The sequence below is a fragment of the Leiobunum rupestre genome, chromosome 10 (genome assembly GCF_980474605.1).
Source record: "Leiobunum rupestre chromosome 10, qqLeiRupe1.1.hap1, whole genome shotgun sequence".
Classification (NCBI taxonomy): Eukaryota; Metazoa; Arthropoda; class Arachnida; order Opiliones; family Sclerosomatidae; genus Leiobunum; species Leiobunum rupestre.
In genome coordinates, this window is record NC_143393.1 from 9005946 (window position 1) to 9020167 (window position 14222).

General features: G+C 39.1%; 1 protein-coding gene across 1 annotated transcript in view; it reads right to left on the minus strand.

Annotated features, from left to right (window-relative positions):
- Positions 1-14222, minus strand: part of LOC149923575 (uncharacterized) — a 135042-nt gene that overhangs the window by 18407 nt on the left and 102413 nt on the right. The window contains exons 3-4 of the mRNA XM_090161256.1: positions 8641-8708; positions 8382-8462 (exon numbers count right to left, since the gene is read on the minus strand). Coding sequence (XP_090017382.1) covers positions 8382-8462; positions 8641-8708 — 149 coding nt within the window. The remainder of the gene's footprint in view (positions 1-8381; positions 8463-8640; positions 8709-14222) is intronic.

A 14222-nucleotide genomic window follows, 5' to 3' on the forward strand; every position in this document is an offset into this window, starting at 1 on the left:
GGACTACACTATTTCAGATTGTAGGATCCCATTGGGTGGGCGAGGACTACACTATTTCAGATTCTACGATCCCTTTGGGTAGGTGAAGGTCTACACTATTTCAGATTCTAGGTTAGTTTTGGGTTGGCGAGGACTACACTATTTCAGATTGTAGGATCCCATTGGGTGGGCGAGGACTACACTATTTCAGATTCTACGATCCCTTTGGGTAGGTGAAGGTCTACACTATTTCAGATTCTAGGTTAGTTTTGGGTGGGCGAAGACTACACTTTTTCAGATTCTAGGTTAGTTTTGGGTTGGCGAGGACTACACTATTTCAGATTGTAGGATCCCATTGGGTGGGCGAGGACTACACTATTTCAGATTCTACGATCCCTTTGGGTAGGTGAAGGTCTACACTATTTCAGATTCTAGGTTAGTTTTGGGTGGGCGAAGACTACACTTTTTCAGATTCTAGGTTAGTTTTGGGTTGGCGAGGACTACACTATTTCAGATTGTAGGATCCCATTGGGTGGGCGAGGACTACACTATTTCAGATTCTACGATCCCTTTGGGTAGGTGAAGGTCTACACTATTTCAGATTCTAGGTTAGTTTTGGGTTGGCGAGGACTACACTATTTCAGATTGTAGGATCCCATTGGGTGGGCGAGGACTACACTATTTCAGATTCTACGATCCCTTTGGGTAGGTGAAGGTCTACACTATTTCAGATTCTAGGTTAGTTTTGGGTTGGCGAGGACTACACTATTTCAGATTGTAGGATCCCATTGGGTGGGCGAGGACTACACTATTTCAGATTCTACGATCCCTTTGGGTAGGTGAAGGTCTACACTATTTCAGATTCTAGGTTAGTTTTGGGTTGGCGAGGACTACACTATTTCAGATTGTAGGATCCCATTGGGTGGGCGAGGACTACACTATTTCAGATTCTACGATCCCTTTGGGTAGGTGAAGGTCTACACTATTTCAGATTCTAGGTTAGTTTTGGGTGGGCGAAGACTACACTTTTTCAGATTCTAGGTTAGTTTTGGGTTGGCGAGGACTACACTATTTCAGATTGTAGGATCCCATTGGGTGGGCGAGGACTACACTATTTCAGATTCTACGATCCCTTTGGGTAGGTGAAGGTCTACACTATTTCAGATTCTAGGTTAGTTTTGATTGGGCGAGGACTACACTATTTCAGATTCTAGGATCCCTTTGGGTGGGTGAGGACTACACTATTTCAGATTGTAGGATCCCATTGGGTGGGCGAGGACTACACTATTTCAGATTCTACGATCCCTTTGGGTAGGTGAAGGTCTACACTATTTCAGATTCTAGGTTAGTTTTGGGTTGGCGAGGACTACACTATTTCAGATTGTAGGATCCCATTGGGTGGGCGAGGACTACACTATTTCAGATTCTACGATCCCTTTGGGTAGGTGAAGGTCTACACTATTTCAGATTCTAGGTTAGTTTTGGGTGGGCGAAGACTACACTTTTTCAGATTCTAGGTTAGTTTTGGGTTGGCGAGGACTACACTATTTCAGATTGTAGGATCCCATTGGGTGGGCGAGGACTACACTATTTCAGATTCTACGATCCCTTTGGGTAGGTGAAGGTCTACACTATTTCAGATTCTAGGTTAGTTTTGGGTTGGCGAGGACTACACTATTTCAGATTGTAGGATCCCATTGGGTGGGCGAGGACTACACTATTTCAGATTCTACGATCCCTTTGGGTAGGTGAAGGTCTACACTATTTCAGATTCTAGGTTAGTTTTGATTGGGCGAGGACTACACTATTTCAGATTCTAGGATCCCTTTGGGTGGGTGAGGACTACACTATTTCAGATTGTAGGATCCCATTGGGTGGGCGAGGACTACACTATTTCAGATTCTACGATCCCTTTGGGTAGGTGAAGGTCTACACTATTTCAGATTCTAGGTTAGTTTTGGGTTGGCGAGAACTACACTATTTCAGATTGTAGGATCCCATTGGGTGGGCGAGGACTACACTATTTCAGATTCTACGATCCCTTTGGGTAGGTGAAGGTCTACACTATTTCAGATTCTAGGTTAGTTTTGGGTGGGCGAAGACTACACTTTTTCAGATTCTAGGTTAGTTTTGGGTTGGCGAGGACTACACTATTTCAGATTGTAGGATCCCATTGGGTGGGCGAGGACTACACTATTTCAGATTCTACGATCCCTTTGGGTAGGTGAAGGTCTACACTATTTCAGATTCTAGGTTAGTTTTGGGTGGGCGAAGACTACACTTTTTCAGATTCTAGGTTAGTTTTGGGTTGGCGAGGACTACACTATTTCAGATTGTAGGATCCCATTGGGTGGGTGAGGACTACACTATTTCAGATTCTACGATCCCTTTGGGTAGGTGAAGGTCTACACTATTTCAGATTCTAGGTTAGTTTTGGGTTGGCGAGGACTACACTATTTCAGATTGTAGGATCCCATTGGGTGGGCGAGGACTACACTATTTCAGATTCTACGATCCCTTTGGGTAGGTGAAGGTCTACACTATTTCAGATTCTAGGTTAGTTTTGGGTTGGCGAGGACTACACTATTTCAGATTGTAGGATCCCATTGGGTGGGCGAGGACTACACTATTTCAGATTCTACGATCCCTTTGGGTAGGTGAAGGTCTACACTATTTCAGATTCTAGGTTAGTTTTGGGTTGGCGAGGACTACACTATTTCAGATTGTAGGATCCCATTGGGTGGGCGAGGACTACACTATTTCAGATTCTACGATCCCTTTGGGTAGGTGAAGGTCTACACTATTTCAGATTCTAGGTTAGTTTTGGGTGGGCGAAGACTACACTTTTTCAGATTCTAGGTTAGTTTTGGGTTGGCGAGGACTACACTATTTCAGATTGTAGGATCCCATTGGGTGGGCGAGGACTACACTATTTCAGATTCTACGATCCCTTTGGGTAGGTGAAGGTCTACACTATTTCAGATTCTAGGTTAGTTTTGGGTTGGCGAGGACTACACTATTTCAGATTGTAGGATCCCATTGGGTGGGCGAGGACTACACTATTTCAGATTCTACGATCCCTTTGGGTAGGTGAAGGTCTACACTATTTCAGATTCTAGGTTAGTTTTGATTGGGCGAGGACTACACTATTTCAGATTCTAGGATCCCTTTGGGTGGGTGAGGACTACACTATTTCAGATTGTAGGATCCCATTGGGTGGGCGAGGACTACACTATTTCAGATTCTACGATCCCTTTGGGTAGGTGAAGGTCTACACTATTTCAGATTCTAGGTTAGTTTTGGGTTGGCGAGGACTACACTATTTCAGATTGTAGGATCCCATTGGGTGGGCGAGGACTACACTATTTCAGATTCTACGATCCCTTTGGGTAGGTGAAGGTCTACACTATTTCAGATTCTAGGTTAGTTTTGGGTGGGCGAAGACTACACTTTTTCAGATTCTAGGTTAGTTTTGGGTTGGCGAGGACTACACTATTTCAGATTGTAGGATCCCATTGGGTGGGCGAGGACTACACTATTTCAGATTCTACGATCCCTTTGGGTAGGTGAAGGTCTACACTATTTCAGATTCTAGGTTAGTTTTGGGTGGGCGAAGACTACACTTTTTCAGATTCTAGGTTAGTTTTGGGTTGGCGAGGACTACACTATTTCAGATTGTAGGATCCCATTGGGTGGGTGAGGACTACACTATTTCAGATTCTACGATCCCTTTGGGTAGGTGAAGGTCTACACTATTTCAGATTCTAGGTTAGTTTTGGGTTGGCGAGGACTACACTATTTCAGATTGTAGGATCCCATTGGGTGGGCGAGGACTACACTATTTCAGATTCTACGATCCCTTTGGGTAGGTGAAGGTCTACACTATTTCAGATTCTAGGTTAGTTTTGGGTTGGCGAGGACTACACTATTTCAGATTGTAGGATCCCATTGGGTGGGCGAGGACTACATTATTTCAGATTCTACGATCCCTTTGGGTAGGTGAAGGTCTACACTATTTCAGATTCTAGGTTAGTTTTGGGTTGGCGAGGACTACACTATTTCAGATTGTAGGATCCCATTGGGTGGGCGAGGACTACACTATTTCAGATTCTACGATCCCTTTGGGTAGGTGAAGGTCTACACTATTTCAGATTCTAGGTTAGTTTTGGGTGGGCGAAGACTACACTTTTTCAGATTCTAGGTTAGTTTTGGGTTGGCGAGGACTACACTATTTCAGATTGTAGGATCCCATTGGGTGGGCGAGGACTACACTATTTCAGATTCTACGATCCCTTTGGGTAGGTGAAGGTCTACACTATTTCAGATTCTAGGTTAGTTTTGATTGGGCGAGGACTACACTATTTCAGATTCTAGGATCCCTTTGGGTGGGTGAGGACTACACTATTTCAGATTGTAGGATCCCATTGGGTGGGCGAGGACTACACTATTTCAGATTCTACGATCCCTTTGGGTAGGTGAAGGTCTACACTATTTCAGATTCTAGGTTAGTTTTGGGTTGGCGAGGACTACACTATTTCAGATTGTAGGATCCCATTGGGTGGGCGAGGACTACACTATTTCAGATTCTACGATCCCTTTGGGTAGGTGAAGGTCTACACTATTTCAGATTCTAGGTTAGTTTTGGGTGGGTGAAGACTACACTTTTTCAGATTCTAGGTTAGTTTTGGGTTGGCGAGGACTACACTATTTCAGATTGTAGGATCCCATTGGGTGGGCGAGGACTACACTATTTCAGATTCTACGATCCCTTTGGGTAGGTGAAGGTCTACACTATTTCAGATTCTAGGTTAGTTTTGGGTTGGCGAGGACTACACTATTTCAGATTGTAGGATCCCATTGGGTGGGCGAGGACTACACTATTTCAGATTCTACGATCCCTTTGGGTAGGTGAAGGTCTACACTATTTCAGATTCTAGGTTAGTTTTGATTGGGCGAGGACTACACTATTTCAGATTCTAGGATCCCTTTGGGTGGGTGAGGACTACACTATTTCAGATTGTAGGATCCCATTGGGTGGGCGAGGACTACACTATTTCAGATTCTACGATCCCTTTGGGTAGGTGAAGGTCTACACTATTTCAGATTCTAGGTTAGTTTTGGGTTGGCGAGGACTACACTAATTCAGATTGTAGGATCCCATTGGGTGGGCGAGGACTACACTATTTCAGATTCTACGATCCCTTTGGGTAGGTGAAGGTCTACACTATTTCAGATTCTAGGTTAGTTTTGGGTGGGCGAAGACTACACTTTTTCAGATTCTAGGTTAGTTTTGGGTTGGCGAGGACTACACTATTTCAGATTGTAGGATCCCATTGGGTGGGCGAGGACTACACTATTTCAGATTCTACGATCCCTTTGGGTAGGTGAAGGTCTACACTATTTCAGATTCTAGGTTAGTTTTGATTGGGCGAGGACTACACTATTTCAGATTCTAGGATCCCTTTGGGTGGGTGAGGACTACACTATTTCAGATTGTAGGATCCCATTGGGTGGGCGAGGACTACACTATTTCAGATTCTACGATCCCTTTGGGTAGGTGAAGGTCTACACTATTTCAGATTCTAGGTTAGTTTTGGGTTGGCGAGGACTACACTATTTCAGATTGTAGGATCCCATTGGGTGGGCGAGGACTACACTATTTCAGATTCTACGATCCCTTTGGGTAGGTGAAGGTCTACACTATTTCAGATTCTAGGTTAGTTTTGGGTGGGCGAAGACTACACTTTTTCAGATTCTAGGTTAGTTTTGGGTTGGCGAGGACTACACTATTTCAGATTGTAGGATCCCATTGGGTGGGTGAGGACTACACTATTTCAGATTCTACGATCCCTTTGGGTAGGTGAAGGTCTACACTATTTCAGATTCTAGGTTAGTTTTGGGTTGGCGAGGACTACACTATTTCAGATTGTAGGATCCCATTGGGTGGGCGAGGACTACACTATTTCAGATTCTACGATCCCTTTGGGTAGGTGAAGGTCTACACTATTTCAGATTCTAGGTTAGTTTTGGGTGGGCGAAGACTACACTTTTTCAGATTCTAGGTTAGTTTTGGGTTGGCGAGGACTACACTATTTCAGATTGTAGGATCCCATTGGGTGGGCGAGGACTACACTATTTCAGATTCTACGATCCCTTTGGGTAGGTGAAGGTCTACACTATTTCAGATTCTACGATCCCTTTGGGTAGGTGAAGGTCTACACTATTTCAGATTCTAGGTTAGTTTTGGGTGGGCGAAGACTACACTTTTTCAGATTCTGGGTTAGTTTTGGGTTGGCGAGGACTACACTATTTCAGATTGTAGGATCCCATTGGGTGGGCGAGGACTACACTATTTCAGATTCTACGATCCCTTTGGGTAGGTGAAGGTCTACACTATTTCAGATTCTAGGTTAGTTTTGATTGGGCGAGGACTACACTATTTCAGATTCTAGGATCCCTTTGGGTGGGTGAGGACTACACTATTTCAGATTGTAGGATCCCTTTGGGTGGGCGAGGACTACACTATTTCAGATTCTAAGATCCCTTTGGATTAGACAAGAACTGCACTATTTCCAAATACAGGATTGCTTAGGGTGGACGAGGAGCACACCATTCAGATTCTAGGATAACTTTGAGTGATGAGGACCTATGGATCGGATTTAAAATCCAAAATCCCGTAGACATTTCCACGAATGTCCGACCGAAATGACTAAACTATTTCTGAATACTCTATTTCGTATACTACGATCATTTTGGGTGAACGAGGACCACTATTTTCAATTTTAGTTTTTATTAGATAATATTTTTAAATTTTAAGTAAAGCAGGCACATTTAGTCAAGTCTTAGTTTTGATGTGGCTAATTACATAATAAATAATCCTTCGATTCTGTCTGATTTTAAATTTTATAAACCATATTTTTACGTACATGGTTTATCCCAGATTCAATCACTGGTTTTTGAGAAAGGATTTTGAAAACATATCCGAAATCCGATAGGATTTTTTCAAACGTCTTGAAAAATTGCCGCTTTTTTTAAGCCTATAATACGACAACTACATATCCAAATTTAACACAAGCGGCTCCATTCTCCATCAAATCTCAACACTTCATTGTTATGAAAAGGTCCAAGGTCATAGCTTAAATGGGTTAATACCACCACAAAGACTTGTTAAAAAATAGCATTTTCATTTAATAAACGTCATTTGACGTTAATAATAATCATAAAAATCTAAATGGAGTTTGTCCCCTTTCCATGAAAACTTGTCGAGGTTAAGGGTAATAGTTAGTGTAGGAAGCTGTTGGCTCACGTGGCATGAAGGGCTTGCCACCACCCTCCTACGCGTTATAACCAGGCCACTTGAATTAAAGGCATTAAAAGGCGCTATTTGTCTTGGGACTGTGTTGGTGCCTTGGGTACTAGCAAAAGTAAATTAACCGAAATTATCAGACTGCTATACTCCCCATGCTGGAGGCGTTTTCCTTATGAAGTTACATTTTGACCTCGAATTTGAAATTTTGCGCGCTCCTAGGCCGAAAAAAAACGTTTTTGTTTTTATATAACTATTTTTTATACATAGAAATAGATATACTCACAATTCCCAAGTGCAATTTATCAAAAGATATTGATGGAAATTATATTTTATTTTACTCGATTTTCTCATCATTTTCATAAGGAAAACGCCCTCCGATTCTGAGCGCTATTTCGAAAACTTCGGTTCATTTACTTCTGGTATTAGCTTATAGCTGATTATTATTATTATTATTATTATTATTATTATTATTATTATTTATTTATTAACATTAACTCAATAAACCAGACTTGACTAAATGTGGACTCATTTTCAGAAATACTGCCTGACTATATTATATTAATGATTTTCAAAATATCATCAGGGTGCACTAACGTGACCGAAACTAGTCGGGTCAATTATTTTAAATAAACATTCTTGTGTACTTTTAATAATCGTTGTTTTTTTCCTATTTTAATAATTGTATTTGCACAAGTAGCTAGTACAATTTTAAATAAGAAAACGAAATTTTAAAATAACGCTTGTGCACAAGGAAATTTCGTTGTTTTAATCTTAAATTTTAAATACAGACTTTGATTCTTTAGAATAGAACCACGCTTTAGTTCTTTAGAATGGAATAAAATCCATAAATAAGCGTAAAATTTAAACGTCCCACTAAGAAAACAGTCGCCAAAGAAACCCCCAATAAATAAAAAAATACAAAGTATATGGGAAACCAAGACGAAGATTTTTTCCGCTTTTTTGGGTCAGATGTTTTTGGAGATTAAAGACGTGGCAAAAAGCGACCTTTCTACGTACCACAGTCGAGGACTAAAAAAAAAATCCCCAAAGAAGCGAGAAGAAAATAATGCTAAAAGCCATCGCCGCTACTGACCTCTAAATAATGAAAAGAGTTGGGCGTCAACGTGAAGAGCCGAACAAGCCTCTTGCAGATTGTTGTATTCGTCGCAAAAAGCTGTACGTGGTACGTGTGTTGGGAAGAGAGGGGAAAAAATGGTATATCACACGAAAGACAGAAAGAAAAAACGGGCTCGTGTTTTTCAAGAAAAGCACCGAAAATGGGCCGAAAGCAAAACAAAAGAATGGGGGAATCTAAGAAGCGGAAAAAAAGGGAGAACTATATTTATACTCACTTTCTCGATACTGCAAAACGTTGGGGTGTTTTTCGTATATCACAACGCAGCGGACGCACTCCAGTCGCCTGTCCCAACAGCGCCACCGGAACAGACAGGGAAAACAACAAACAGGCCAGAGATCAAGTTGTTGAAACTAAAGCTTTTATTATATCTAGAGGATAGGCCTCGAGGATATTACCGACAATTTTCGCCATAAATGTACTTTCCTAAAAATTTGATTTGTCTTCGACAACGTTTGGTCCTGATTTTAGTAGTCAATGCGATATTATTTTCGATTTGGGTACATTTGTTCGAATTTCATTCGTCCAAATGGTGGTACAAATGTCCGAATGACGGAAAACAGGATCGTATGTCCGAAAACGTATTTCATTTGCCCGAAAAATTTATCACAACTTTTGTTGATGATTTAGTCGTTCAATTTATGGTAACTTTACTGGCGAATTTCATTTGTTCGAATAATCGTTTGTCCGTTTTTCGAACATTATTAATTGTTTTTTTTTAAATATTGTTAATATAAGAAAATAGTAACATTAACGTGAACCTAACCTAACCTAAAATATCCACAACATTCAACGCAATTCCCACTTACTAACAAACAACGATATTTACAATGTAGTTTTTTATTTTTTATTCTTGCACTAAAAAAAATCCGGACCAAAAAAACAGCAATAAGAAATATTAATTTAGCGACAGAATTCGGACAAGTGATGCTACCGATTCGGACGAATGAAACAAACAAGTGGTCCAATTCAAACAATTGAAACATTTGTTATTTCGGCGGTTCGGACGAATGAAATTCGAATATTTGTTTTACCGTTCGGACGATTGAAATTCAAACAAATGTACCTACCCCGAAATTTTCGATTCAATTTCGCTTTAACCATAGGTCAATAAATATTTCAATAAGTGTAGCAGTTAAACCGCGACTAAAATCAATATTTACAAAGACTGACTATAGTTTCGGTCTTTGTAAATACTGATTTTAATATTGTGCAAAATAAAAACTGTGGTTTTTTCAATTTTTTAACTTGTACTTTCAATGAATTATACGATAGCATAAATTGCAAGGTATACTGGGTAAAATTTCTTTCGGGAAACATTTGAGCGCCATCAAACGGTAGAAGCCTTTAAAAATAGTCACGTGGTTATAAAATTACTTTAAAGTTTACCGTTGAACAGAGACTTCCTGTTTCATAAAATAAATCTTTAAAAGTTTAACTTTTAAAGAAAGTCATACTTAAAATTTTGTGGTAAGTTATGTTTTTAAATATTTATACTTTTTTAATAGGAAAAAGATTAATTTGTGGTGTCCTTGGGTATTAGCCTAGCTAATTTATTTTATAAACCTAATATAACGACGACTTGGACATTAGTATTATTATTGTGATAGTGATGTTAAGTCTCTGACTAAAAAATTGTAAAAATATGAAAGACTTAGACTAAAGCACGTTTTTAACCTAGGCTTATCTTTTGACGACGGCCAACCCCGATAGCGGAAGCGCGTTATAGAAGTTGGCAGTGCTATGACGAATTTTCGGGAACATTTTAACAACTTAGCTACGACCAAAACAATTTATGCTATCGCCTATTGGGAACTATATTGGAACGTATATTTGACGTCATACCCAAAAGAATGAGCGTCTCTACCGAGAATAATACGCGACTTAAAAATTGAATATCACACTTTAGTCCTACTCCATAGTAAGGCTCCCAGAACTTTCTCACTATTATTTAATCTGAGGTACACCAACAAATTCATGGTCATTTTATTTACAGAGTATTCTTTGGAAATTTTCCAGAATACGTATAAAATATTTTTAATAATACCTTAACTCATAACCCTATGACAAGGAATAACATGCACGGGTTTAATGTAAAAGGTAAAACAAATAATAGTTTACAATATAAAGTAAAAAAGCTTGGAACGATATACCACTAGCCATCAAAAAACAAAGAAAATGTAAAATATTTTAAATAGGAATTGATCCAGTACATTATAACAACTGTGTAATATTTTTAATGTCATTTTCGAGTACAATTTGTGTATTTTTGTATATATGTTCTGTAAATTAACTAATTTAATGACTCTCTGTAAAACCGTGAAAATTGAACAGGGATATCCCTTTTGTCAAAAGGACAATTAAAGATTATTATTCAGTATTAATATTATTATTATTTAACACGTGGAAGATATGTAACTAACATTTATGTGCAACATACTACCTGAATCTAATTCGATGATTTTTTTAGGGGGTCACCAATATGGTTAACTATAGCAATTGGATTCATGATAACCTAGGTTATTCTCTATTTTTAATTGTAATTTTTAATTTCTATTGTATTTAAATTTCTTTTGTATTTCACGATGCTTTTAACTTGAGTAACTCCTTTCATTCGGTGTATTGTAAGTGATTTCATATTTTTATAATTTCATTGTAACGCTGCCCTCCTGTAAGGCGCCGCCCTGATCCTAAAGGGTGTACGAAGTATGGCACAAATACACCGTTAAACCTTTATAACAAAAGGCTAATTTTCTTAACCGAATTATCCGCTGTGAATGCAAAATAAAAGACCACATTTCGTGCGCTTTCATAAACTGCAAATAGGCTTTTTAAATTAATAATTTAGTCCGGGGAAGAAAAATTTACTTACAAATTCTAAATAATAGTCTTCTTAAAAAGCTTAATATACGTAAAACCCCGCGTAGCAAAGAAATAAAAAAATTCAGTTTCTTCTAAGATATTTAATTATTTAAATGTGATTCCCAAAAAAAGGATAAGCTCCTTTACGCGTATTCAAATTCGTAAAACATTCAAAACACTATTTTAAATGAGAAATAATGTTACATTATTTAGAGATGAAAATAATACCTGTAAGGGGGAAACTCAATTTATAATTCGAGAAATGGAAGACTTTTGGGGTTAAAGGACTAGTCAAAACCGCATCAGCAGGGCGGAGCTTAGGGAGCGTCCATAAATTACGTGAGGCGTTTAGGGGAGGGACGGGGTCCAACTGAATCTCACTCAATCTCACTTTGGCAAATATCACGTAATTTGTTTTTCGCAAGAAACAGTGTAAAATTGCGATAAAACTGGGGTAAATTAAGTAAAACATGTTTCTCCACTAAAATATGGCTAGATCCTACACAATGAAAATTTCACTTGATATTAGGGGGGAGGGAGGGGTCGAGCCCAATCTCACGATATCTCACCAAGGGGGGGGGGGTCGAAAAATCGCAGAAATCGCCTCACGTATTTAATGGACGCTTCCTTAAAGGGCACTGACATGTATAAATTAATAAGAAGTAGTGAAAGAGGTGTTGCACAGCCCCTTGATTGTTTGGAATGTAGAAGTTACAAATCAACGTGTTGTTAAAGAAGACTAATTTTCATTTTAAAAATCAAGCAAAATAAAGTTAAAATTAAAGTAATTAAGTTATCTCCCCCTAGTTAAAGGGGTTTCCTCTCGAGTTCTTCGGTTTCGCCTTCGATAAAACTTGTTGCGGTTAACGGTAGTAGTGAGTGTAGGGAGCTGTTGGCTCGCGTGGCATGAAGGGCTTACCACCACCCTCCTTCGCGTTGTAACCCGACCACCTGATTAATGGCTTTAAAAGTCGCTCGATGACTTAGTTCTAGATGGTTCCTTGGGTATTAGCCTAGCTTATTAAACGATTACACTGTATACTCTTCTTAGTCCCGGGCCACTTTTTACAATTTAAAAGACGGAAATTTTCTAAGTCACTTTGTTTATTATAAGATATTTAGAACATTTTTGAGTTAAAGATTTGGAAGGTTGAGATCTTTTAGAGTTGTTAATTTTCCTGAAAAATAAAATTTCCAGAAAATTTTCCGAAATGCGGAAACTTTTCCACAATTCGGAAAAATAAAAAATTTAAACATAAATTACTTTTTAAGGGTTTTTAATGTCTTTAAATTTTTATCGATATAAAATGTCTAATAACAGTAAACGTACTACAAAACATTAATAGTGTTACATTGTTAATCAGTTTAAACTAGTCTAGAGGTATAGTTCTATTTTTATATTCGAAAAAATTAGGCGAAAATGCCACATTATTTAAATTTGCAAACAATATTAGACTATTCATGGAATGAAACTTTTTTTAACTCTAGATCTTTATTATCAAGGTGGCATGAAGGGCTTGCCACCACCCTCCTACGCATTGTAACCCGGCCACATGTTTAAGGCATAAAAAGTCGCTAAATGACTTTGGGCCTAAGGTGGTGCCTTATTATTATTATTATTAATATTAATATTATTATTAGATAGCCACTGACTAAAAATTGCCCATTCAATTTCTAAGTCAAAAAGTTAAGAACAGTTTCAAAACTCCAAGAAAATTAGTTTAGCGCGTTACCCACGAATCCAAACCGAAAATCCGCACGCGAAATAGAATACATTTTGTCTGTCTGGGGGCTTATAATGTCTGGTACAACAATCGGGCATTTGACGGTAATTGGACTTTGTAACGTGGCCCGAAATAAGCCTCGCCGGTAAAGTCCTTAAACCAGGCCACGGAATTAAATTCTCTTCTTTACGAGATCTCATTTTCCAGATCCCAAAGACTCGCCACCAACGGACAAAGATGGTTACGAAACGAGAGTCGTTGCCCGGAGAGAAGTCGAGTTTGCTCTGCCGGGAAACCGAACTGAGGGGTCGGCTTTGTCTACTCGCGGCGAAACAAAAAGAATATTTCCGCCACCTTTGTAGCGAGAAAACGAACTTTTAATTACTAGCGTTTGGGAGAAGGGGATGAAGTGGTGGTTATAATATTAACCCTCCCTTCAAAAACCCGAAAATGATCCCACCTATCCGCGTAGCGCGTGGGATGGCACCGGCGTCCTGAATTCCCGGAAGGGATTACAACTTTCATAAGCCTATTAGATGAACGGTAAAGGACAGGACGCGATTCCCTACTCCTTTTTTTTCTATGGAAATGGAGGGTGTACTATATTATTTCGGACCAAACCGCCAGAGGCGCTGTTGTCGCGGAAAAGTGAAACAAAACTGAGGAAGTTATTAAGTTAAACAGGTGAGCGTAGGGGCCACTACGCCCCCCGCGAATATTACGCAACGTTGAAAGCGGCTCTTTTCGAGTGGCAGATTGGATTTGTTCGCACGTGAAGAACGACTACATTGTTCTTGGCTTTAATCTGTCTTTTCACTGGAAGTTGACTGTGTGCATAGCATATATGCCATGCAGCCAGCCCGCTTCCAGTTAAAAGGTTGCTAGGAGTTTGTGTTTTTCTCCGTTTCCTAACGCTATTGGTTTTAAATAAGTACTTCGGAGGCTTTTAAAATAGGTTTTGGAATATATGGCTTTTTTTTTTAATATTTTATTTTATTTTATAGGGCAGTTTTCGACCAATTTCGAGCTATTGTTTAACTGGGACTGAATGTAAAAAGGTGGTAGTAGTTGAAGCTCTAGACACCTTAGAGCGGCCGATTAGATATAATGTTATATTTACGTTTACATCATTAGGTGTCCATTTTTAATTTGTACCTCCTCAGTGGATACTTCTATCGTAAGATAAATATTATATACTTCTGGTTTCAATGAT